Source organism: Thunnus maccoyii, chromosome 11 (assembly GCF_910596095.1).
Source record: "Thunnus maccoyii chromosome 11, fThuMac1.1, whole genome shotgun sequence".
Lineage (NCBI taxonomy): Eukaryota > Metazoa > Chordata > Actinopteri > Scombriformes > Scombridae > Thunnus > Thunnus maccoyii.
In genome coordinates this window covers 20,366,244-20,393,651 of record NC_056543.1, presented here as the reverse complement: position 1 = coordinate 20,393,651, position 27,408 = coordinate 20,366,244, and the positions used below count along the sequence as shown (strand labels likewise).

The 27,408-nt window shown below is 41.1% G+C and overlaps 1 protein-coding gene and 1 long non-coding RNA gene across 3 annotated transcripts; one reads left to right on the top strand and one right to left on the bottom strand.

Annotated features, from left to right (window-relative positions):
• Positions 1-54: 54 nt before the first annotated feature.
• Positions 55-3,771, top strand: LOC121906706. The gene is made up of 3 exons (XR_006098715.1): positions 55-138; positions 3,452-3,589; positions 3,680-3,771. It is a non-coding gene; the product is annotated as an uncharacterized LOC121906706 (long non-coding RNA).
• On the bottom strand, positions 1,509-24,745 carry dop1b (DOP1 leucine zipper like protein B). 2 transcript variants are annotated; one of them, XM_042425716.1, is made up of 39 exons: positions 24,494-24,745; positions 20,941-21,118; positions 20,160-20,341; positions 19,876-20,046; positions 19,353-19,542; positions 19,092-19,190; positions 17,999-18,122; positions 17,754-17,863; positions 17,008-17,119; positions 16,782-16,896; positions 16,531-16,650; positions 16,152-16,260; positions 15,507-15,743; positions 15,113-15,417; positions 14,606-15,009; positions 14,231-14,502; positions 13,986-14,138; positions 13,703-13,803; positions 12,727-12,917; positions 12,393-12,614; positions 11,006-12,359; positions 10,631-10,730; positions 10,336-10,527; positions 10,105-10,227; positions 9,878-10,012; positions 9,704-9,759; positions 9,509-9,613; positions 9,149-9,215; positions 8,888-9,047; positions 7,524-7,606; positions 7,314-7,423; positions 7,071-7,220; positions 5,767-5,828; positions 4,862-4,990; positions 4,616-4,752; positions 3,922-3,977; positions 3,688-3,831; positions 3,425-3,557; positions 1,509-2,830 (listed from the first exon to the last, which is right to left on the bottom strand). In XM_042425716.1, exons 2-39 carry the CDS (start codon positions 21,076-21,078, stop codon positions 2,573-2,575), a joined length of 6,909 nt encoding a protein of 2,302 aa, XP_042281650.1. In that variant the 5' UTR covers positions 21,079-21,118; positions 24,494-24,745; the 3' UTR covers positions 1,509-2,572. The 2 variants fall into 2 exon arrangements, with proteins under 2 accessions (XP_042281650.1, XP_042281649.1); XM_042425715.1 differs by having other exon boundaries at positions 11,006-12,614.
• Positions 24,746-27,408: the final 2,663 nt, after the last annotated feature.

The window sequence follows — 27,408 nt, the reverse complement described above, 5'->3', positions numbered from 1 at the left end:
TTTTTTTAAAACCCTAATCCAATCATCTCACTCCTTGTGCTTAAATACAACCAATCCAATCAACCAAGGTAACGACTACTAGCCAATCAGAGGCTAATGAGGGCGGGCCTTCACGGAAAGCGGGTGGGAAAAAATAAGGTAAGTAAAACGTCCGAGTCAATTTCGCAGGAAAATGAAACCGAAAACTCAAAACCGGCTTGTGTCACACGTAATTCGCGGCTTTTTGTTCGCTTTCTATTTATTTATTTATTTCTATGAAACAAAAAGGTTTTTAAACAACTAACGTATCTGTCAAAATCCAACTTCCCGTCCTCATCTTCACATGTTGCGTCAATTTTCTTCACATTGTTTGTTCCGTTTACTGCAGGACTTTAACGTTAGTGATAGAAGTATTACTTGTCATTGGAATGGCAAATAATGGAATAATAGCACAGTATTTATACTGTTTTTTTTTTTTTTATAAGAAAAACGTACTCTGCTAGGATCACTTCTGGTTTCCAGAGTAGTGTTCAGTACAGACAAAAACTAATAAAGCGGTGCAATTAATTATATATACATGTTTACAGTGTTTTCTGTTGAAAATGTCCTATCATCATCACCACTGATCAGAACTTTCAGCTAATCACAGTAACAGGCCTTGTAATTACAAACATGTCCAAATATCAATTATATCAATTAGGTTTAACTAAGCAAAGGGGCAATAAAGTTGTGAGATTAGCAATTTCATATGGTCTCCTTTGACTTAAATTTATTAGGGCCCACAAAATTTTGTTGGCTTAACTCCCATGGATTTCTGCTTGCAGTTACCTAAAAAAGGCAAAACTTATATCATAGTTTCAGGTGTAAAAATTGGATGCAATTTGGAGGCTATTTGTATCTGCTTAGAGGCATCTGTTCATGTCAGGATGATGTGTATATTCAGTTTCTGAAAAAAAAGGTATTTGTATAGAGTTTTAAAAGTATATCATATCCATAACTTTTAATCTCATTTGTACAGTAACTACAGTTTGCCTGTTTTCCACTACTTATCTACATCTGGTCCTGGCAGCCTTTTAAGCAAGGTAGTCCAGACTGCAGCCACATCGTCCAGCTCCTCCTGAGGGATTCCAAGTTGTTACATCTCTTGAATTATGGAGAACAATTTCATTATGTAACAGACATGTTTCGGCCTGTGGTCTTCATTGAAACATTGCTTAAAGTTGTTGTTTTTTTAATAAAATTAGTTAATTAATTTTTAATTAAGTTGTTGTCAATACTACAAGTGTCTTTATTCACCATGTGAACATGAGAAGTTGAACCAGAAACCACATTGTTCCCAATCAAATCAAACTGAATAGATCCCTACAGTGTGTTCTTATGATTGCATACAGTGATTGACTGCTGTGTGGATGATGTAGCACATCAAGGTTAATGACCCAAACTGTCACAGTTTTGAGTCCTTCAACAATGCTCCTCTAATGCAAAGGCAGCAAAACAAGCAACTAAAGCTGTACAGTGAAAACACAGTATTTAAGCTTATTTAATTTAATGAGTCTTGTTTCTGTTAATTCAAAACATAACATGGTCCTTTCAACATCCAAAATAACTTAAACAATAATTACTTAAACATTCAGCACCGAGGAAAAAAAGATAACAGGCAGTGGTACAAACTATCCATGAACAACTACAAAGAAAGGCTGATTTCCCTTGAACACCAAAAATGGCAAGCATGTTTTTAGCGAGGTACACCCGATAATATTTCAAAGGGTTTTCCTGATGTACACAAATCACATTCAGTAACTTACCAATAAAAGTCTAAACATAAATCCTTACCAAGGGCCTGTGAGGTCCAATAATGACTTATCCAAATAAGAAAGAGAAAATACAATGATGTCCTGCAGACATATGGTCTTTACATTCTCAGAGTCAGACAGACATAAGCATTGTATGTTCGTACTAGAGAGTGTGTTAACCAGAGTTATGAAAAGGTCAAAAGAACACATTAACGATAATTAATAAGGTTCTTCACAGTGAATCTGCTGTTTTGTGTCAAACAAAACATCTTTACTGGAACTACTGTAATTACAGGCTGTATGCCTTGTAATAACAGTTAACTGAAGTTGGTTTTCATAATAACCATTTTCAATGGTAAAAAGTTTTAGGTTAAAATCACTGAAAGCAAAGAAAGTAAACACATGTATGTATGACACATGTAAATAATTTTCAACAAAGGTGATACTCATCCTTGAGAGAGGAAGCATACTGCAGTAATTTGTGATTTATACTTCATATCATATTATTTCAGATATCCAAAAAGGCCAATGGAAATAATTACACCACAGTCCCTTAGTTTCTCCAATACAGATTCAGTGTGAGAGCACCTCAGAGGTACATATATTCATGTGAAGATCAGACAAGTTAAAACGTTAAAAAACAGAATTCCAAAACATTTCCTTATTTTCTAGTTCACAATACAACATTATCACTGGTTGTGCCTTTTTTAGGATTTCTACTCATATGGCTGCAGATCATTACCATAGGGTTTTAAGCGTGAGAAGAGGACTTGGTTCATGAAAGCTTCATGCTTGATTTTTTAACTCTCCATGGAGTCCAAGAACTCTTCCTCAGTGATGTGCTCCAGTCTCTTCATGACTCCATCTGAACTGGATGCTGGGTAGTCTGCTACTGGGAAGTGGGGCATAGGGTGGCTGTAGGGCGGAGGGCCCTGGAAGGAACAGCATAGGGTGCGGAAGAAAGGCACCAGCTGGGTGATGGAGGACAGGGAGCTTTGGGTGAGGAGGGGGAACTTTAAATGCTCTGTGGATGACTCCTCACTCAGCCCATTCAGTGTCTGGAATAACATGATAACACATGATAGTATGAGATGTGGTCATGTCACAAAACAAAACTCACAAAACGAATGAATCATGCAACTTTCATTCGACTTTGTTCATTTATAAAAGACAAAATCAATAAAATGTTACAACTGACGTTCATCATACATCATTTAAATTGTAATACACCATCTTTCTGAGTATCATGCACCAAAATCGACCCAGATTTGTGTGACTATGCAGGACCCGATGTCCCAATTTAACAAAAATAATCTGCAGCTGGGAAGGAAACAATGCCACACTGCTTTGTTTTGTTTATTTGTGCCAAAGCCTTTATATTCCATATCTGAACACCTCAGATTGCATTACTGAGCTTTCACCGCAGCCAATTATCAAAGCAAAAAATCCTATGATTAGGTTCGTGTCGCCAGTGAGATGTTGCTGATAACATAGAAACATGAAGCACAGATATTGTTACTATGGTTACTTGCTATCTCATACCCTGCAACATGATGATTTAGAAAGGTTAACCATTCAAGAGTGTAGACTTTAAAAAATGGGAATGACTATCTATATGTTTGTGATTTGTTTCAACCAGCATATGATCTTACTGCATATCGTTGCTGTATTCCTTCCAGTATTCTGACAACATGGGGTGTGCATTCCTGTTCGCCCTCTATCAATGTACTTTCTGGGCCACTGTAGCGGTTCACATCCACCTCAGGGACAAATGCCCAGCGATACCTGTACATGGAACAAACAGTGACACAGAAAAGGTAAGATGGAATAGAATACCAAGACAAAATAACTAATGCAACACCACAACTTAAATTAGAAAGGTTTTTAAAGATTTTGTCCTATTTCAGGGTCTTACATCTGAAAGAGTGGTATCCTTTCTGGAGGAAACGCCAAGGAGGTGTCCAGAAACTTGCAGGCTGACAGATACATGTCCAAGTCTGCCTGAGAGAAATTCACTGGTCCACTTCTGTCAAGGGCTCCACGTACCACTTTAGCCAGCCTAGGTGGTACACGAGAAAACATTATTAAGAGTGAGAGTATCGACAGAATTTCAGTGAAATGGAATTCATGAATAAAATAATGAACTCACTTTGAGACATCTTTATCTGCCTGCAGAGCTTTCTCTAGGCGTGCAAATATGCGGATCTAAAAAAAAAAAAATTCCTTTAAAACAATACAGCAGTGATCAGCAATTAGATTCAAACACGAGCCAGTTTTTTAAGGATTTTTCATTGCAGGGCTGATACCCAGTACAGTGGAAAGGCAGACCTACAGGTTTTGTTCATTTCTTTTATTACATTTAAGAATAAGATTGCTTTATAACACTATAAAGGACTGTATCTAAGGGGAAAATGGCATCAGCACACCATTACTGTTCGACTGCCAACCATTTGTGTTTTTGAAGAACAAATCTGTTATAGTCTCATAGGCCAAAGTTGTGGAATTCACACATTAAACTTTAATTTCTGGTAGTTTATTAGACTTAATAAACCTCTATTCAGCACCATTCACTGTTCAAATTGGGGGCAGTATTAGATGTAACAGTTATATTACAATAACTGGGATTTACAGAAGCCTTGTGTTTATTTTGTTATCTACAGTAGATTTGGGAAAATTGATGTAAAGGTTTTGATATAAACTATGAAAGTCAAAACTTTCATCAGGAGGCCAAATATTTTTTCTGCAGGGCCGGATCTGGCCCACAGGCCACTATTTGCCTACCACTGCAATACAGTATATGGCCACTGTGTATAAAACCAGGCTCTTGGAAGATGGGATCTTACCAGTTCTGTGACCATGATCGGCCACAGAGATGTCAGGTGCTGGGATGAAATCCGCAGCAGGAGAACACGAAACATCAGGAACATCTGGGCTGAAACAGCAGCGCTGGGATTCATACGCAAAGCCTCCGTGAGACGCTCTGGAAGAAGGGGAATGAGGTCTCATAACTGCTAAGCAACACATTCAGTAGTATAATGTGTAATGTGTTTCATAAAAATCCAAATAAATATCCAGCAACAGTACCACACCTTGGATGAGGGGCAGATAGAGATGATACTGATCGAGTTCTCCACTGAACATGGCAAACGCCTGGCGCTTCAGCAGCATCGGTTTCTGGTCTGCACTAGCAAACAGTTTCAGAGAGCCACTCTGCATGCCTGCAGCAAAAATAAATACAGGACTGTAACAGCAAATAATCAAACATGCCACTCTGTAATTTGAATTTGACGCACCACTTCCAGAAGTGACATTTTGACTGCAGTGGTTTTAATATAATATCTAACCACTTTCTTGTCTGAATCTAATTTTTCAATCTTGAATACTTGAGAGGGTTGAACTTTGAGTCTGAACATCTCTGCAGCATTGCTTCTCCATGATCTCTCTCTCTCATTCTCTACACCTTGCATTTGACTGAAGAAGAATACACATTTGGGTACAGACTTGATAATCAACATTTTGGTAGAGACTTGATAATCAAGTGATGTCTGGGAACAACCCCTTGATTAACCATATGCCAGCTGTGTCTTTCCTGCCTCCTGACGACTGCTGATTTAACCTTTTTTGATCCTGTCTGAATGCAACATCCCCTCTTGTTTCTGCCCCTTGATTTCACCTACCTGAGAGTCCCCCCCTTTCTATGTTGACCCTTGATCTTGTATGTGTGTCCCACTGCAAGGTCTGAATGCAAATGCCCTCCCTTCCTACCTTTTGTTTACCATTTGTTGATCACTGCCTTGATCTTACTGTATAAAGTGTTTCCATTTCTTCTGCTCTGGGTCAGTCTACTGTCTCAGACCCGCTCTGGGTCAGTGAGTGATTTTCTTCAACACTCTGAAGTTACATATAAATCTTTTATATCACAGATTAACTCTCACCTCCAGATTACAATTGTCTTTTTACAGAATCACACTCAATTCCTAGAGGCTGTACTCACTCATTAGGTCTTTAAACATGGTCTTCTCATGAGTCAGCAGGTGGTCAATTATGGATTTCCAACTATGGAGAACACAGAGCAGCCAAGCAGGGTTCATTAGACATTGGTCATCTTCAATTCTTTTATTTAATAATATTAAATACACATTAGAGTTACTGAAAAGTATAATAAAATACATCTGTAGGATTAACCAGAACTTTTTCTGAAACCCAATCCATTAAGGTGGTCAATCAAAAGCATTCATTCACTCATCCTTCTGTAAACTCTGGTCATAAAACCTAAATTCACACACTCATCCACACTCTCCAAAAAAACTGTTCATACTATCAGCAAAACTGAGTAACTACATGTGTTGGAATACATTCTGCATGTCCACAATGCTATGATTTTGAATTTGAATGGTCAGCGTAACTTCTGTTTCAACTGAGTCGATATGTCAGTTATCGAGAAACTACTCCTAAATTCATGGGTAGTCAGATATTTCCAAATTCATGGATAAGTATCACCACTTCCCCTTCAAAACTAAATCTGTAACTGGTTTGAGCAACCCATAGTTCACGAGTGAAATGGTTACACATGTGACACAAAAAAGAGGAAGAACAAGAAGAAGTTTATCTTTGCAACCTCTCAGCCTTGAGCCATGTCGATTCCTGAATTTGTTTAGCCACTGAATCAACTATGTGGTCACCTGACCTTCCTATGTGCTGCAGCAGACTGAATCTCTCTGTTCAACAAACCCTGCCTACATGCTGCAGCTCTTAGCAAGTAAGCAAACCAGCCAACAGCATATGCTAGTACCACATATCCAATATATTATGCTACTAAAATGTTTCAAGGTCTTCTTACTGTGAATAATAATTGACAACACTTATAGTAGCTGAAACTCTTAACTACTGTATTAGGTATTACTATGGTTTTGCACTGTAGGAATATATTTGGATTTTCTTCTTCATATTGCCTCAGCTAGTTCATTCACTGAAATGCTCTACCTCTTGTATTAATCATCAGTCATACAGTGTCTTTATTTCACAAGCCAATACCTATCATACCCACCAATACACATTACCCTATTTTACAATGCACCTCCGTTCAGTTTTTTTGTATGATATAGTATGTAAATACTGTACATAAAATTCTATTTTTATTATTAATAATAAGTGATATTAATAAATAGTATGATTTTATGCCTCCTGTGTGTGTGTGTGTGTGTCTTTTAATATTCCTTAAGTTTCAAAGAACTAGAACAGTAGTAGATGATTGTCTGGAAATACATTTCCATCCCATATTTTGCCCAAAATGCTAACCTCAGTGCACAGGTGGCATCCATGGTGAAGAAGAGAGGGTCCATGAAGAGCTCAAAGACCTCTTTCCTCCAGGCCCTTTTGGTATAGGCATAACCGCTCAGACTGCTCAGCAGCTGAGCACCCGCCGCAAAGCTGGGCATGTTGTAGGCACTACAGGAGAGAAGGTTAGAGGAACTCTATCAAGATCCAAGAGACCAGAGATGCCAGCAGTAAAATGAATCAGACACTTACAACAGTAATTACCTGTGGTTCTTCAGGTAGGGGAAAACATAGTACATGAGCCGAGAAATGAGAGGAACCGCTTTCTCCTTCTCATCACTGCGATATACCATGTCAAGAAGTGGTGCCAAGATCTACACAGTGAGAAAGTGTGTTAAATAATACCTATAGTACACACACAAAGGCTCACCCACTCATTCACTTGCCATTAATAAAACCTGAAAAAAAACTTACCTCAGCCAGGAGTACAAGAGCCTGCACGCTGTAAACTGAGGGAGCCGAGGAGGAGACCATGGTGCTAGCTTGAGCCATCGACTCTGACAAGAAGAAACAGAATAGTGAGTTCATGTGTTACTGTTTACCAAGCTTCTAATAAATATAGTCTTCACTATGCCAGCTGTCCTAAACTTGTTTTGTGTACTGTGGCCAGTACACATAACTATGAGGTTTGTTAAAGGCATATACAGATAGGTGACACTCAGAAGAGAAATATTTCATCATAGGTTAAAAGTGATCACTCAAAATAACTTTGTATTTATTTGAAATGACTGTTTCCTCCAAGGAGACAAATGAATGCCATGAAAATGCCCTCCACAGTTCAACAGAGCCATCACTTTAAGGGTCAAGTGTTCATGCCTGTACTGTTCCCATAAATCTAAATGCAGATGTCACTTGAGTAACTGTTCTTACGGAAACACTAGCAAGTTGAGCAGTATTTGTGATTGTAGCTTCTCTTACCATCTTGGTCCATTTTATACATGTCACAGAGCATGCAGTACACCTGTATAGAAGCATCTGCACTAATTATTCAGGTTTTATTCTTTGTTACATCAGTGTGAAGGAAATAACAATTATCCATTGACTGTGAATGTTTTCTTAGGCCAAGGCTACAGCAATGTGTCAGAGAAGCAGCTGGAAGAAACAAGACCAAGATAAGAAATTGTGAGAATCTAGTCAGATGCGTCTTCCCATCAGATAAGGACCAGGTGCAGAAACCCCCTTTCAACAGAGCTATGAATTAACCAAAAGGGCAACTGTGTATTAATTAAAAGACAACTGTTAGTCTCTGAGGGTGACGAAATACTCTGTGATGTATGAGACTGTGTACAAATACGATAGCTGAACTTCATTACAGTCATCTCTCAGCCTAGAAAGCTGGAGATCCATTTACAAATGTGAATTCTGATTATTGTAATGAATAAACTTTGAAAGACAACCGCTCTCTGTGAATTCATCTTTAAATTTCCATGACAATCAGTATATGGAATAAAACTCAATTTGAATTTGTACAAAAACTCTGCATTTCTCTGACAGTATGGAAGAATGTCTGTCATCTGTGCCTCTCAGATTTCTCAGGTTTCCATGGATACAGGCGCAGGTCTCTAATTCAAGGTCACATTAGACAAGAAAGATGGACATTTCCAACCATGGACTACTAAGCTGAAGTTTACTATGGGGAAAGCAGTGTTTCCATGGCAACAGTAGTGATTTGTAAGCTCTACCTGGCCCAATCAGACATAAATCCAACTAAATTGATCTCCTGGGTTCATTATTGTATTGTATTGTGTTGTGTATTTGTCAGAGTTAACTAAAGTTACCATAATGGTCACCATCCATTTCCGTGTCATCAGGTTCCTCTGCCTCAGGGCACACCTGTGGCTGAACTTTGACCTCGAGGCTGCGGCTGAGCCAGCTGGTCTGCTCCAGAGATGATCCTGCGATCCCACCCACTGCCTCGAGGATCCGCTGAGTCACTTCCTGCACAATAATGCCATCATCAATATCACTGCAGTATCTCTCTCACACACCACACACTTGCTATCTCAATCATAGCTGTAGTTACAAAGCATGCATCATACCTGCAGATCTCGGGTGTCCTTCTTATTGTCCAGGTTGGGGAGCCTATTAACAATGTCATTGAGGATTCTGCAAGATACAAATTGTTACTGAATTTTCCCCAAAGAAATTTAACAAATGTACACAAGGATTTTTTTTTCATAATACACCAGCAAGCCTTTCATTGTCACTATCATTAAAGTGTAGTATGACCATTATGGTTGCTTGTCTGACCTGTCTGCTGAGTACAGACATGGACTACAGTGTATTTATGAGCTTTTTTGGTGTGTATACCGTGATACTATTTGTATAAGCACTGCACAATAGTACTGCTACTATTACTGATCAGACTTTGGATAAAGAATGAGTGTGTAAAAACTGACCCCAGCAGTAAGAAGTGCCCAGGCGGGGCCAGGTTGAGCTGAACAGACTCCCGTAAAAGACTGAGGAGAGGAGCGATGTTTTCCTGCACGGCCTGAGCTGAAATACTACATACAAAAAAGAGATTATTATAAAAGTGAGCATTTGTAGAATCACCTCACTAAATTTGAGTTCTTGCATTATATTTTGCTACTTACCTCTGGATATAGGTGTAACTGAACTGTAACATGGGGATATCTACCAGGGTTGACTTCTGGAGAGGACACAGTAGAAAATGAGACAAAAATGAGTGAAAATCAACTTTCACTGAAACTTCCTGAATACAGGTTCGGAGCATCTGTGCATGTGTGCATGTATACGTGTTTGTGTACCTGATCTCCTTTTATCTGATGTGGTTTTTTCACCACCTCCTTGACCAATTGTAGGATGGTATCCGTGTGCAAGGTGTTCAATGATTTCACCAGATCCACAATGGTTAGACGAGACTCACTGGCCACAGGTAAAACCTAAAATAGAGAGGAGCGCAATGATGCCGCAGGCACTCTAAAGTCTTCCAGTGAGTGTTCTTTCTTTTTTCTAGACACATTACAGTTCTTACTTTGTTTTTGTGCCTCCTCTTACTCTTCCTGCTGCTCCACACTGCTCCCACTGAAGCCATGAGCTGAACCCCATACTGCTCAGTCAGAGGGACCAGAAACTCCAGTATCCGCTGCCGTAGAATCTACAAATGCACACAGCATTAATAGTTGAAATCTGCCACACTAATATATGCGCATAGGTTAAACACATCACATAAAGAAAAACAAACAGCACAAATGACGCATGTCACCTTGGTGCTTTTAAAGTAGACAGAGGTAGAAGTGTGTCTGCTGCTCTGTGCAGTGTCAGATGCCCGCCTCTGAAACTCTTCTCTCATGACCACGCCCCATAACAATGCCATACTACTGAGCATGTGCGGCAGTGCCTCAATCACAGCATTGCGTGCATTACGGACATCCATAGGATCACGGGCAACCAGGGACTGTCAGAGAGAGAGAGAGAGAGAGAGAGAGAAGAAAACATTTACATTCACATAGATATAAAAAGGTACATATCTGTGTGCATGTGTGGGCTTCATTCCTCACTCTCTTGTTGTCCAGTAGACAATAGTGTGTAATGGTGGTCAGGCCTTCTAGCAGAGTTAGAGGGTAGTCAGGGGCGATGTTCTCCTTCCTACCACTCAGGCTGATCAGAAGACAGAAACATAAATCAGACATTTAATTTGAAGCACTGTGATGTCCTCACAGTCGAAACAGGAGCCTCTTGTATAAAAACCTAGAATATTATTAATTATATATATTACACATATTATTATAAATCGTCATGATATTCAGTACATAACTGAAGGTCAGGCAAGCAACTAGGTAAAATGATACATTACACAGTGTAGTGCTGTAGAGGTGATAAACTATATGACAAATTAGATTTTGTGTTTGCATTTTCAGTGGTGCTCAGCCTACCTCTGACTTGTCTTTCCTCCATCGTGCTCATAGAGCTTGACCAGTTCGTCCAAGTTTCTGCATATCTGACTGATAAGCGGAGCCACAATGATGCCTAATGAGCGTCCCAAGTAGGGCAGAGAGGAGCACAGCAGTGAAACCCAGTGGGGGTGCATGGCATAGCCATACTGTGGCTGCAGAGCCCTGGCTGCAGCAGAGACAAACATTCCTTGGGCTGTGATGGGGTGGCTTTGGACGTACTGGGCCGCCTTGATGGACTGCTGGAAAAGGACAGCAGTTTGCCACTCACGAGCAAGGGGGGTGCTAGCAATCGGGTGTTCACGAGGCTCACCGGGCTGGCCAGATGCTCCACCTGACCCAGCTGCAGAGACAGCCCCACCAGGCCACACATGGTATTCCAGGACTATGAGAGCCTGAAGGAGTTTTAGTAATTCCATTTGTAAGGGGTACTGCTCCTGCCCCCCTCCTGCTCCGAGATTCACCAGGCTCTCCTCCGACAGGCCTCCCTGCTCATCCAGCATCTCAAAACTCCTGGATGGTCCCTTGTCTATTCCCTTCTGGCTGACGTACATAGATGCAGAAAGTGTAAGCAGAGCATATTGCTGCACTTTACATCCTGAGAGGAGTCTGCGGATGGGCTCCAGACTGGCCCCATTGCCGTCTTGTCCCCGTGCCACACAGCCAAGCTGGTTCACCATCCGTGTCAGCACCTCCACACTCTTCACCTGAACCTCCCTGTTTCCCTGCAAGTCAAGAGGACTAAGACTCAGGTAGGAAGGGTAATGAGAGCGCAGAAATCGCAGGCACAAGGACACCAGCAGTTCAATGAGCAAGGATGGGGGTACAGAGGGGGAGGAGGAAGGGGAAAGCAAGCAGCCGTAGAAACCTTTGCCATCCTGAGCCTGTTGGTGGCGCTGCAAGAGGTTGGAGACCAGGTTTAAATGTGCAGCAGAGCTTGTGTCCAGAGAGGTGGAGGAGAGGGCATCCACCAGAGGGCACTGGGCACTGCTCCTCAGAAGGCTATCTAGCAGTGCTAAGCCTTGGAGCAGATGGCGCCAGCCACCCGCCACAGGATACAGCAGCACATGACGGAACAGAGAGTCGATGGCCTCTCTCTTCTCACGCTCCTGTTTTAACAGGCGAGACCTGGCCATGGCCTCCAGCTCTACGTCCTCCTCATCCTCACTTGACAGTGAATCAGATGCCTGTGTGTGCTCGGACTCTGCCCTCCGCAAGCCGTTGACAAGGGCTCCTTCCTCAATGCTGCGGTAGGGGACAGAGCCAGAGCTTGAGTTCTCTGTGGATACCTGGGCACCACTGGTGTCAGCTGACTCAGTGTGTTCACTCTCTGCCTCCTCCTCCTCCTCCTCCTCCTCCTCCTCTCCACCCTCCTCCTCCTCCTCTGTCTCTTCACTCTCACTCCGGGATACCACTAAAGTGTCTGGTAGTTTGGCCAACTCTGGACCATTGTCTAACTCTGCCCACAGGGATTCCCGGTCCACAATGTTCAAGAGATTCAAGGAAGTGACCTCTGTAGCCATTGCATCCACAGATGTGCCAGATGTTTTTGTGGAGGATCGACTTCTGTTGCTTAGAACCTTCACGTTGCCTTTGAAAATAAAATGCATATTAGCTTACCAAAAACACACAGCGTACAGCCACAGTAAATGTTTTCAGTCAAATTTAATTCACTCATACAACATGTTGACAAATGAATTTACCAGCAGTGACATTTTGTTTGATGCTCTGAATGCTGCAACGCTGAGTGGAAGGATGAAGCAGCAACAACAGAATAGGCTCCAGGATCCGAATAACGTCATTGAGGGACAGAGCCCTGACCAGCCAGCACTGAGATGCTGCACTTACTGAGCCATCTGTACAGCTGAGACTGTCCACCACGACACACAGAGACCTGAAAAAGACACACAGAGGTTCAAATCCTTCCCAGCTGTGGAAACTCAAAGTCTATAGCCACGACCCAGTGAGGCTGTAATGCTCATGACAAACCAGAAAACAAAAGAAGAGAAGAATTTGCTATCCTTAAATTTTTATCACAAGTGAGGCAAAACATGTCAGTTTTGGCCAGAGAGTAGTGCTGTTACCTAAATTAAAAGGGTTTCTCTCCTGTACTGTGACAATTTTAGGATATCTCAGAATAAGCTTGTCTGGCTTACTCTAAGCTGTACTTTGTCTTTCTCACTAAGCATGCTTATATTTGCTAAAGTTAGCATGTTAACATGCCAACAGTCTCAACAGCACTTTAACAACATTGTATTTTGAAGATGGAACGTGGGAGTGTGAAATTTTGACCTGTTGGTGGTGCCAGATGAAAGACAATGCCACAAAAATAAGCATCAAAATTTCAGAAAGTTCACCCAGTGTTTTTCTGCATGGGATACAAAGAGGCAGACTGTCTTGGCTCTCACTCAAGCTGCAGTTTTTGACATGTTTGGTTTAAATTATATGTATAATGTTGATAATGTTCATCATATTCAGATTAGGAAGTTGCTAAATGCTCTGTATTTGTTGTCTGTGGGAATCAATACCAGTTTGTAGCATGCTAATAGACCATCTTAGAAGAACTGACACATATGGTGAGCAGCTACATAAGATAGGGAGACCAAAAAGGAGACCAAATTATAGGCATTAACCTTCCATTTGTCTTTACTGCTCACTACTTTTCCACTATGTACTAACCGGTCAAAGGAGCGTCTGAGGGACATGGTCCTGTTGGTGTGGATCTCCCGGGTCAGGTGCCACAGAACAGTGAAGCGGTGCAGTGCTTCCAGCCTTACAGCCTGGGGCAGACAAACACAAGGCATACAGTGTTCACAACCCTTTAGCTTATTTGCTTATCTCATCATATGACCTGGCAGGTCCGTTTGTGTGTCCTAGTTAAACTGACACATCTAGAAGATACTAGGAGAAAATTAAAATGTGTGAAACAATTGTGGTTCAGCGTGTGTGCAGGTATATTCACCTTGTCTTTGTGCAATAGCGCCTGGCAGATAATCTCTTCACATATGGACGCTGATGGCGCCAAACAGTGGAGCCTATAAAACAGTTCCACACAGGAAGTGTGCTGCTCTCTGCGCTCCGTGTCCAGCTGGCTCCAAAGTACCTGGGACACCCTCTGGGTCACAGCACAAAATTGCAAAATCTTAAGTACCACACTTACACAACAGCTTTGAGTTATACAAACATTTTCCCTTTGACAAACCTAACCTGATAGAAATCTGTGCCCTCCTCTATGGCATGAAGCACAGCAGGGTAGATGGGTGGCACAGTGACCATCTGCAGCCGCCCGCTCAGAGGGTTAGTGTCAGAGTTCTGGTAGCGTCTGTGCTTGTCCTGGATCACCAGTGCTAAGGACTGAGAGTGGTTGATGAGCTCCAACAGAGAGGCCACTGCAGTGTGTTGGATGCTGTAGTCCCTGGAGAGGCAGCAGAGTGTCATCAAGGACCTCAGCCACACTGGCAGGCTGTCCACGTCACTGCCTATGGAAAACAAATATATTTTATTACTACTTTGTGGGTTAAAGCATGTAGCTAAGAGTAGTATCACCTCAGCTGGATGAATACAATCAAACTGTGTGCTGACCTGTGTGACCGAACATGTCTGTATGGAGAGCCAGAGTCTCCTCTTCACTTAGGTAGACAGGGAAGGTGGTGCACTCCAGCAGCAGGTGGCAGGTGGCGGTGAAGGCCTGTCGACAGGCCTCAGAGATCTCTGCTCTGCCCCGGGGCATGTAGCCAGCTGCCCAGTCCAGACACCCTAAATGTCCACGCTCTTTTTTCTTCTCTGTGGGGACTGCTGAGAGCTGGGTGTCAGATGTAGGGCGGTGTTTAAACTTGTTTGGATTGAACAGTTCAGTCAGTTTGTCCTTAATTTCCCTTCCCCCCTTGCCCGTCAACAAGGTCTTCTGTTCCACCGAGGCAACAGTTAGATCAGGCTGGGGCTCTTCCTCCTGTCCGCTGACATCCTCCACCTGCACCAGCAAGTATCTGAAACATGGGAGGAGTGAAAATATTAAGAGAATTAATAAAAGAGGGCAATAAAACAGTCTATCTAGATGATGACTAATTTGACAATGGCTCAGTAGTTTACCTTGTGGTTATGAAGGCCAGGATGTCCTGCAGACACTGGGTCATGGTGTCTATACTGCCTCCCTTCCTCCACACTCCTTCATCTTCTTTGCAAATTCCATTTCCCTCGGCCCCCATCCGCGGTGGGAGATGCTGCTCTGACGGTGAGGCGCTGATTCCCAATCCGCTGTCTTCAGACCTGAGTGTTGGGTAAGTACCATCTGCAGGCTCTGCCTCATCTCCTCCATCTCTGTTCAGCTCTTCAACTCCATGGTGACCATTAAGCTGACCAGCACTGCCATCTTTCTCTCCCTCCTTCTCCATATCCTGGATAAAGGATCATTTATAAGATGAGGCAGTCAAACTTCAAAAATTTAGATATAAACCACACTGGCACACACTTTAAAATGCCTCACCTCTGTTTTTCTGTCTTCCCCTTCTAGTGTCTGTGACTCCATCTCCTCTGAGTGTGCCCCTGCCTCAATGTCCATATAAGCCACAGGCATCTGGATCTTACTCAGGACTTTGAAGCAGGTGCGCAGGCCCTGTGTGACATCTTCTAGACTAACAGAGTCCATATGGCTGCACAGGGTCTGCAGCAAGGTGCCCAGCATCTCAGGAAGAAACTGGGACTGGATATCGGCATGGAGCTCCTGTGGGAAAACACCAGCATGTAAAAAATACTGTTTGTGTGTAGACGTTTGTTCAGGCATCTTTATGAGTCAGACTTGGGTCAACTAGTGCTGAATAATAGATACAGTTAGCTTTAAATAAATATTTACTGAGCACCAGAGGGGTACAAAAATGTCAAACAAAGAAAAAAAGGAAAATTTGTTTTTCAGTTTGTCTACATTTTTTAGTATTTGTTGAATATTTCCAAAATGTCAAACCCCAGCAGTCTGGTTTTCTGGATGAATCAATTTTTTTTTTTTTTGATTATTAGCAAATATCTGCTCTGGGTGTATGTCTAAAATAGATGCCCCTTTGTGGTGTAAGTTAACTGCAGCTATTTCTTTTCACAAAGGAGGGAACTATGATGTGAAAGTGTGTGAGTTATCTACCAGAGGAAGCACATCAAGCAGGAAAATGATGAGATTGGACATCTCTGTGACAGAGGGAGCTGGATGGCTGCGGTCCTGCTCAGGAGGTGTTGGTGGGTCGTCTTTGTCACTATAGTGTAAAGAGAGAAAGACAGTGATGGTTGTCAACTGATACCTGAGGGTAAACCAGGAAAGTCAGAACATATGTTGTATATGTTCTTGGCAATGCTGCTTTACAGTGTACTATGTGAATGCTGACTTTCAGCTATGATCTTGCATTTTCTGGGCTGACATTATACTTTAAAGTTAACACCTGATAAGTTTAAGTATTAAGCAGAATTCCCCATTATAATTCAGGATTATAATTAAGAATTCTGTGTCACAGTCATTCCTGTCTTACCTGAGAGAAGTGCAGAAGCGTCGGGTCATGTACTCCCACAGGTATTCACTGTTCATGGAGCTTACGAGCATATTCATCGTCTTTATGATCTCTGACGCATTCTTATTCTCTTTTATCTTACTGTTTAGGAAAACACAAGACAAGCACCATGGGTCACGGAGTTCGTTTTGACATTAAACAGTGTTCAGCTAAACCTGCATTAACTTGACAGTCAACATCCTTGCATCTGTTCTTTCATCTATTGCCCTCACCTGGCCAGCTGACTCCCTGAGAGCCCTGAGCTGGTTTCCTCCCCCAGCATCTCTCGACAATAGCTGTAGAAGGCTCGGACCACCTCCAACAGCACACTGCTCAAGACCGCTGGACCTGAGCAGAGGCATCACAGTAAAACAGGCTGAGACAACAACAAAGAGTGGTGGATCAAGTAATTCAGTGTTTTGATTGTGTTTGTGTGCTGTACTGCTCAGTGCTGCCTACCTATCTCCGGTTTATCCAGCAGGCTGATGATGATGCGAAAGGGCCTGAGGTATCCAGTCACGCTCTCTGGGTTGCTCTCCACATCCCTTTGTTTGAGGATGTTAATCAGAGCCTGAAGTCAAAGAACAACAGATGAGAAGGAGAGGAACGGAGGACAAACATAGATTAATGCACCGTTCAAACAGACACACCAAGACATTTAACAAACAGACATTTCACCATGATGTGAAATGTAAATTATGCTTCTTTTCATTTATTGTACAAGCTGAAATGTAGTTTGCTTTAAAATATTTAACAGAATAGTTTAATTTAGACATCATGTTTAGCTTAGTTAAAGATTTTGTTTTGGAAAATCTGATTATTTGCCAAGAGATAGATAGAGATAATGTGCAGGATAATTTCTTGGCTCAGGGCATTAACTCCCTGGAGTCTCCACTGGTTGACTGGAACAGGTTACTCTTCCCAGCCAAGAAATAGTCCCGCACATAACCTCCGGGTAACATGTGTTGCTTTCACCCTTCAGTTTTTGTAAGGATTAAACAAACAACATGTAACACCTTAATTACTGAGTTTTAGAGGTGCCTGTAGGTGGATTTTGTTACCTTAGGACAGAGCCAGGCTAGCTGTTTCACTCTGTTTTCCATTTTTATTCTAAGCTTAGCTAATACATATACCAGCATATACATATATTTATGTATTTTTTCAGTTTTTGTGTGAATCTGTGTGTTAATACATAAGTGAGGTACCTGCACAATGAAATCTCTGGAATAGTTGTTGAAGTAGAAGGATGTATGTTCCTCTGTGGTAGTGGAGAGGGTGGGATGTGGTGCCACCATCTCTCCTTTTGTGTCTGTGCCTGAAAACACATGCACACACGCGTGCAGACAAACATTAGTGAGCAAATTGAGAGAACCACTGATCGAGCTCTGACTGCCTGACAGTGGTTTGATACACATGATTCATCACTTAAGTGTTTTCTATTGATCAGAACCTAGGAGCCAGGCGTAGAGGCGTCTGTTGAGGGACATGTCTCTGCGGAGTAGTGTGAGTGAAGCTGCAGACACCACTGTGGTCATGTCTTCCACACTCATAGCAATAGTGGTCTCCGCTGGATCCTAAACCAACAACACAGATGTAGCTGATGAGGACAGGAAACAATAGGAGAGTAATGATGGGACAGACGCCATGTTCAATGCAACAGAAATAGGAAATAATATTGGAGACCATTCACAAAACTAATTTTCATACAATTTGTTTTGCTATTGTCTATATATCTTATATTACACAAAAGTGATTAAACTAAGACTTGGTTAAAGAATATTTTTACATTTATTGTAAGTCTGTCCCATGTGCTGCTGCACAGAAATTGACAAAATATTCATGTTTCAAGCAGCAGCAGTGATAATGATAGCTGACAATATCAATGATAGCCATCAAGGGTGCAATGTACAGAAACATAATTATGGGGTTATTCTTGCTTTTTTCCCTCTAAATAACCTGAATCTAATATTTGTCCATCAATTCTGTCAATCATGATGACATTTAACTTACCAAATTAACTGCTGTGATCTAATAATATTAGTGACATTGCTGCATCACAAGGGCAAGCAGCAAACCAGTTTAACCCAATTATCTCAATAATTGAGGTAATTAGACAGAACTGTCTATCTCCTGGACATTTACAACAAACAGTTTGGGAATAATTTTAACATTCATCTCTATTCTCTTCCCAAGAAGTGTTTTGATAATTAGGCAACATTATTGATTTGTTTACAACATGCTCGACTGTCTCATCTGTCACTTGCCCGAATGGACTGGCAATACGGTAATGTCCCTAGATTTCAGCAATAAACACTGGTGCATAAAATGTTCATAAATGTTCATCATAATGACTGAAAATAAGACCCAGGTTGTAAATAAATGAACCTTTCTTTTGGACAGAAAACAGAGGAAAAAGATGTTACAGAACTCTGATGATCTAAAGCGATGTCAAGAGGAGGAATGCAGAAACACTTTACTTAGATCACTTAGAATCAAAGATGATGTCCAGGAAAACAAGTAAGCAAGTTAATGTGTGAACCTACCAGACATTTAGCAAAAGGGAAAAAGAAGAGCAGGATTTCTAGCGTGTTCCTCTGCACCAGGACATTTGAATCTTGCAGAGAAAGACACACTGACTTCACCTGGAGACAGACAGAGGTCAAGAAGTTCAAACAGATGACAAAAGATGGTGATGATGTAGACTTTACAAGTAAGTTGAAATATGATTAAAACAAATGTCCACAATGGAAAATGTTTAAAATGTTCTCCACTGCACATATGACAAGTAAGACAAACACACTCACCACAAGGCGATGGTCGTAGCCCAGCATGTGTATTTGCTGGTCCAGGGTCAACATGCGGTCAAAGTGTGTGACTATAAAGACCGAGGCGGGCAGTCGTACCAAGGGGCTGACCAGCATACTGCCCCACAGGGCACCATAGAAGACCTGCTGACCCACCAGCAGTGACAACTTGAGCAGCAAAGCATCAGTCCTGGACAAAGTGAGAGGACAGGGTGGAGAAAACTCACTGACATGCGTTCAATAACATGTCAACTAATAAATCTATACTTCTGAGTGGCTTTTGATTATTACTGTCAATTCTGACAATTGCTTTAGTATAGAGGTACTGTAGCATAATAACACTCACCCAAAAAAACACATAGAGCAACTCTGTATAGAGCAATACATTAGCTTCTGAAGTATATAAAATTTTGATAAAGGATTATATTAGTGAGAAATTAAATTTGAAATGCAAGAACAAAGGTTAGGTTTGAGATTATTTAAGATGCTGTCATCTCCTCACAAAAATGCATGTGCTGTGTACCTGTCATAGACCTCCAGTCCCTCCTCCAGGCCTGGCAGTAGTCCTGTTATAAAAGCCTGAAGACTTGGCAGCAAAGCCCTCTGCAGTGGGAGATAGTAACGCTCATATAGTGTCAGCAGGACAGGCTTCACTGCCATTGCTGCATGGCCCAACAGCGGGAACAATCCTGAGCTAAAAAACAGACACACACACACATCAGTGAGTTACATCATAAAAAAGCATACATGCACACATAATCAGGCCAGCTCTCTCCTTGAAGCAAGTGAACTGTTCTGTTTATTCACCTGTAAATGAACAGGTCCTTGGCTAGCCATTTCGTTCCAATGATTTTGAAGATGACCTCATAGGTCTCCAAAGCCTTGAGGTGCACTCCGCTGGGGAGGGCCGGGTGCAGACACTGGGCCAGACGCTTCCCTATGATCAGCCTCTTGGGCAGGAGGGAGTAGCGAAGGTTACTCTGCAGTGCCTGACAGAAAGAGAGAAAGAATTTATATAGTGAGTGAGAATTCAGTCAGATCCACTCAATAAAACAAATAAAGCTGCGCAAACGCACAAGAATAACATGACTTTGTGTTTACTGTTGTTCAGTTTCATGTTTAACACATGACAATTTTCTCTCTCACACATTCTGTGTGTACTTAAAGGACCAACTCTTTTGCTTTAACACACACAGACACTCCAAAGTAAATATCTGCTCTGCAAGTAAATAGAAAAGTGGCATATTTATAGCCCAAAATAAATGGGCAGAAGACTTGAGCAATAAGGCCGTCTAACACAGAGTCTCAGTGAGAAAAAAAAGAACTTCCTCATAACTACAGAGAACTAAAACTTATAAAGCAGCTGTGAAGATGACACTTGCAAAATATCTACACCAAATAACTGTAAATACTAATGTTAATTCCAGGAAAACACTAGAAAACAGATCATGTGTTATGTTGAGAAACTTTACTGTGCGCATAACTGGATGCAGCAATGTCGATTCACATAAACTGAGATATCAGGAGGAAGTCATTAGCAGCTACAGTATTTTAAGGCATCAGGTCGTCTCTGTGCATCATACTGTACCTTGTTGAGCTTGCCCAGAGAGGAAATGAGATCTGCCCACTCACTCGAGGACTCAAAGTTTCGCAGCGCTTTCTCAATGACTGCCGCATAGCTACGATAACGGTAGTCATTCTGTAGCTCTAATTCCTCAGGATCCATGATACATCAATCTGATCCCAGCATGTTCAGCACAATATGTCTGAAAAACAGGAAAGACAAACAAAATGTTTTTAGCTAAGAGGCAGAGGGTTTAAGAAACTCACAAGAAGAATCAGTTCTGCAATAGTATCGGTCTGTCTGCAACCTGTTGGATATCCCTCTGCCTCTGAGGCTTGTTTATGGCAAATAAAATTAGCCAATTAGCGCTGTTCACTGACATACACAAACCACGGGGCAAAGGAGACAAATGTCCTCATTCATGACTGGTCAGCGTTTGCCTGATTGACCTGTCTCTCAATCTGAGGAAGGAGGCGTCCTTCTAACATACTGTGTGGCTCTGCATGCATGCATGTATGAGAGAAACAAGTTATGGATTGGGTATGAATGCAATGAGCAACATAGTTTGCTCTTCTCTTCTCTACACAGTGAAATTAAAAGCTGCATATACTGGTTTCTTTGGCTACTTGGGGGCAGCACAACAAACCGTAAACGCAACATTGACATATTATCGCATTTTAAATTATTTGACAAACGTGTGAGCAAATGCTTATTGGACACAAGCAATTATTTTCGAGCCGTATTCTTGGCGACCTGACAAATCCAAATCCAATATTCACTCTCTTTTCAGCTTCCATTTTCACAAACTCCTGACAAAAATATCTGTCTCTTAACCAGCCAGATGCTAACTTTGTCTGCTGTTTGGTGCTGGGCTGGTAGTGTACAGCGGTTTTATCCAAAACGTTTGCGGAAAACAGCTCCATGCTGCGACTGGAAGCAATGTAGATGAGAACGGTGAGAGTGAACTTAACAGTAATTTTGCAGGCTTTAAAACCAAAACAATGAGCTGAAAGATGCCTGCTAGAGCTGAAGAAGACTGCGGAGTCGGTTGATAATTACTGTATCTGTGGGTCTGTCATTTGATCCATTGTTAATAAAAATACTGATTACAGCAGCTTCGAAAAAGGAAGAACTGAAATAGCAAAATATTTGTATTTAGGTAAAAAGTACCCAATTGATAAATATACTGATTTCTTGCTTTCATGTACATGACAAAGGCAGTGGAGTATGAGTGTGTGTGTGTGTGTGTGAGTGTATGTGTGGTGTATTTGAATACAGCTAAACACAGAAATGGATGGGGGAGTAGGAAGAAGGCAGGATTAGAGGAGCACAGACATCTGGACTCCCTGTGGTTGAGCTGAGAGGGGCTTTGCCATCGTGGACAAGCCCAATACCACGTGCTCATGCACCAGGACGATGCTGCATCAGTGCCGATGGGTGACTGACAGAAAAAGAATCAATGAAAATGTAATATTTGATTCATTTTTTAAGTAAGTAAACAGTGTTTGTTGGTTAAAGCTTTAAAAATGTGAGGATTTGCTGATTTACCTCATCTCATATTTTTATAAACGTAATACTGTGGGTAAAATAAGCAATTTGAAGGCAAATTTGCAAGTTTCTGATAACTTGTTACAGGTATTTTTTGTTACTTTTTTTTACATTTTATAGCCTAACAATTAATCAGTACGTCTAAAAAATAATCCCTAGGTTAATTGTTTCTGAAAATAATCATTTACCCACTGCCTACAACAGACTTTCAGTGTAATAATAATACAGGAAAAAAGCCTAACCCAGTTCTTAACCCATGGGAATGAGAAGGAGGAAGAGTTGTTTTTTTTCTTGTAAAGAAATGATAGGAGAGTGAGCGCGAGAAAACTGGGAGATAACAATAGTAAAATTAAAGATGAACATGTGATGAAGAGGTCATTTCTCTTTTCATCCCCTGAGTCGGCCTCCTGGTATGCTCTGCTGGAAACGATAATGGGTTTTAGAGGCTGATACAGATATTGATATTTGTGCAGTTTTTAAAAATCCAATAAAGATGTATCGGCCATATTCATTTTTTAACATTACATAACAGAAATATTTCTGATAAGGGTCCTTTAAATTGTTTATCAAAGAGTTGTGACCGTGATATTAACTGTCAAGGCTATGTAATGGCAACACTGTTTCTAAATTTCCTAAAACGTATCACTGACATTTCTGTACTGCACTTTTTTTGTTACTTATCAGCCAAAAAATACTCGGACAGATGAGTAGGAGGTCATGTTCTGTGTATTTAGTTAGATGTGGTAGTTTTTGCATACTGTTGCTATGTTATCTAATTTACAAGAAAATGAGGTTTGGGAATAGTCTGCTATATTACTGTGGGGGGTTTTTTGTATGTGGCTGAAATAAAAAGGTTATGATGCCATATTAATTTAACAAGATCAATGAGTGTATAATATATCATGTTTTGGTAACATTTACATTTAAAAAATAAGGCCTTTTGTCACCAAAATGTGTGAAGAAATGATCCAACAGTTGAAAGTGTCCTTTTCTAACATCGCCAGGCAAAAAACACGTCTTACCCTTAAAAGCCACATGCTGGACTCGTGACCTCAGTCTTAAAATCCTACAGCCCTGTCGCCGGTGGATTAAACTTTCCAAAGTGCTTTCCCCCCCCAACTGACAGCTTTGATATGGATATTAAAGTGCTTAAACGTTGAGTATGTAAAAGAAGAATCAGCCTAAATGGCATCTATACTTTGATTAAGAAATCCTATTCTACACCGATCGTGTTCATCTGTTTTTGTTCAGATAGACTATAATTCTTCCTGCAAAGAGAATGTGAGTACAACCATCCATCCTAAAAAAAACCCAGCTTAGTGACAGGTGGCAACTAGATAATCAAATTGTGTAGGCCAAGCAGAAGTAAATGTACACTCTCACTTCCTCATGGCGTGTCTCAGCAGAACAGCAAGTGCAATAAAAAGAAAAAAAAAAACCTCATGCATTTCAACAGGCTGGAAATGTGTGCTTTGAGGGTGGACTGGACACACACTGTATGGCTCCCAACAAGCCCCGCGGTGGACTGTGTCACCTGACTGACACCACCACCACCACCATGAGAGGCTTTTCTATGACAATGTTTAGCTGTGAGACGGCACATGAGAAGAAGACAGAATAAACTGTGGCCAAATGACAGTTGGCCGCTGCAGCTTTTGGCCTGGATGTACTGTAGCATCACTAGCATAACAGACTGCTGGGTGTATTATGTAACTGCACGACTACAAACCACAGACTGAATGATAATGTCATTGCCTCATAAACTAGGAAACAAGTAAGACATTTTTTTTTTTACAATAGTGAACATGTTGGTGTAAAGCTAGCTAACGGTAATGCTCGTTTTCGTTAATACTAAAATTGAACTATGGAGTGTTCAAATATATAGCTAGCTATTAATTATTCATTACAAATATTAAAAGGTTAAATAAAAGAGGAGGAAATAAAAGAGTTATAAAAAGTCAACATATAGAAAACAGCACCGTGGTAAAAACAATTAGCTAGCTAAGTATCAGGTGCATCAATGACTCACCAAATGCGAGCACTCGCTTCAAGGGAGCCCGACTGAAAGAAGCAACAGCCCGGTCCTCATGGTACATCTTCCACACAAATACAGCACGAGGAAAAGATATAGGAAACCTGTTTTTTGTCTATAGGCAAAATACGTGTGTGTGACCAACCATCCCTAGAGTGCCAGGGGTAATAACAGTCCTATCGGGGCGGGATCCTCAAACTCAGCTGATTTCAGAGCTGAGCAACACAACAGGACGGACGGTTCACTTCTTGATACAGGAGGGGTGGGGCGTGGAGGTTTTGAACGGTAAAAGGAGATATTTGCCTTTTAAACGCTCCTCAGACAGTCAATACACGAGGGACTCAAGATAAATTCTCGCCCGGAGGGAAAAAGAAACCAGTTTATCTTCGTGCAACGTCAAAACGGAGATGTAGACATTACTGTGAGGTCACTGCCCCCGGGTTTGGTATAATCCAGGATGTGCCGTGTTTACAAACCTCTCACCTCACTGTTAGATATTTGACAGTGAGCTGCAATCATACTGCCTATGATTACAACTTACATATTTTGTAAGTTTATACATAATTTGTCTCCAAAATGTTCTCATGTATTCCAGTATTGCTGTGAAATAGGTAAAATGTATTATTTTAATGTAATTCTAGATATATACATGGATGTCACACAGTGAACAGGCATAGCTAAACACCCTCATTATAGATAGATAGATAGATAGATAGATAGATAGATAGATAGATAGATAGATTAAAATATATACAAATTAAAGGAATCTTAGTAAGGTGCTGGGCCACCACATGCCACCAGAACAGCTTCAATGTGCCTTGACATTGATTCTACAAGTCTCTGAACTCTTCTGGAGGGATGAGCACCATTCTGACAAAAGATATTCCCTCATTTGGTGTTTTGATGATGGTGGTGGCGAGTGCTGTCCTAACATGTTGGTCCATAATCTCCCATAGGTGTTCAATTGGGTTGAGATCTGGTGACTGTGAAGGCCATAGCATATTATTCACATCATTTTCACACTCATCAAACCATTCAGTGACCCCTCGTGCCCTGTGAATTGGGGCATTGTCATCCTGGAAGAGACCACTCCCATCAGGATAGAAATGTTTCATCATAGCATAAAGGTGATGACTCAGAACAACTTTGTATTGATTTGCAGTGACCCTTCCCTCTGAGGGGACAAGTGGACCCCAACCATGCCAGCAAAATGCCCCCCACAGCATAACAGAGCCACCAGATCCCCTCACTGTAGGGGTCAAGCATGCAGGCCATAGACTGTATACAGTCTATGATTCAGACCTGTACCGTTTTCTTGGTGTACGCCACGCATGCACTCTCTCACTTGTCAAGAATATGGTGAAGGATGACTCATCTGACAATGGTACTTTTTTCCACATCTCTGTAGACCAGTGCCTATGATTTTTTGCACCACTGAACTCTCAAATGTGCATTCCTCTTTAATGAGAGGTTTATGCACTGCAACCCTACTATAATATCCTTCTCTATGTAATTGTCGACAGACATTGCTGACAGTCTGATCAAGTCTTGCATCGACATTCTCAGTCACCTGAAGAAGAGCTGCTCTTCTGTTGTTTCTTACATATTGTACTAATGCACAAGCATCATGGTCATCAAATGTGCACTGTCCACCACAATTTCTGACTGTATTTGCTGATGTCCTTCCCATAGATCCAAATGCAGATGTCACTTCAGTCATTGAAACACTAGCCAGCTGAGCAGTCTTTGTGACTGAAGCTCCTGCCATCCGTGCCCCAACAATGAACCTTCTTTCAAAGTCACTTAGATCTTTTCTTCTTGCAATCTATAATCTATAAGCCAGTAAGCCAGACTTGTTTTCTAAATAATAGTTTTTTTTAGCAGATATTCTGGATGCTAATGGTTTGTTTGTTAGGTGGAATTTTATCATGGATAATTATTACAAGGTCATAATATAAGTCACCCATCCCCCTCCCTTTTACATTTAATACAAAACACTTCAAAGACCCTGCACTCATGCACACAGACAGGTGTTTTCAATGAAGATGGGCAGAGCTATGGTAGGAGTTACATTAGGGCACTGGCTGGATTCCACATGCAAATAAGACTGATATAGGTGTAACTTGTACTGCCCTGACGTGTGCAATGCAGAAATCAAGCACAGTCTGTACACGCTCACACAATCCTGAGAAGAGACCTAATTAACTTAAATAATACACCTTTTTCACAGCATTTTGACTTGCAAAGCAGGGAAAGCACAGGTGGAATTAATGACATTGATGATGGCTGTTTCCAATTCAGGTGATCTCTGGTATTGTGCATGCTCGCTCACTGACATGGCTTACTGGGATAATTAATGGAATGGAGTCATTATTAATTTTATTATTTACACCTGTGCTTTTCTTGCTTTGACAAGTCAAAATGTCTGCCATGAAAAGGGTCTATTACATTTCTAGGAGTTACCCATAAGAATAATTTTGGAGACTATGAGGCTGGAATTTAAGCCCATTACTATGGTTTTGATTCCACATATTTTATCCTTTCCAGTTCTTCCTAAAGTAAAACACATTTTAAAATTCTAACATCTATTTATCCTACTAGAATTCTTTTATTTTTACAAAATAGATTCTGAATTGAATATAAACCGTGGTCTTACTGCAACTTACTGCTACAGGTGAAATGAATAAAGTTCATAATTAATGATCTCACTGCTGCATTCCATTTAGTTGTTTCAGTTTCAGGACCCTTATATGGTACAGTTATGGTATACTATAGATAGTTTTTTTCCCCATGAGTCATAAGTTAAAACATCTGCTGTGAAAAAGGTCTACTGTTGCTTTTGCATCAAAGCAGAGTCCTTCTTGTCTCTGTCTCATGCTGTAGGTTTCAACTGTACTGCATTTCTGCTTGTA

Bases quoted from the DNA above. Each gene is read 5' to 3' on its own strand.
- dop1b (XM_042425715.1), bottom strand. From the start codon at position 21,078: ATGGATCCTGAGGAATTAGAGCTACAGAATGACTACCGTTATCGTAGC. The intron at 17,120-17,753 runs GTACCTCACTTA...CTTTGACTTCAG, and splicing joins CCAGAGATTTCATTGTGCAG to GCTCTGATTAACATCCTCAA. The intron at 7,424-7,523 runs GTAAGTTTTTTT...CTCACTGTGTAG, and splicing joins CTCTTGTACTCCTGGCTGAG to ATCTTGGCACCACTTCTTGA.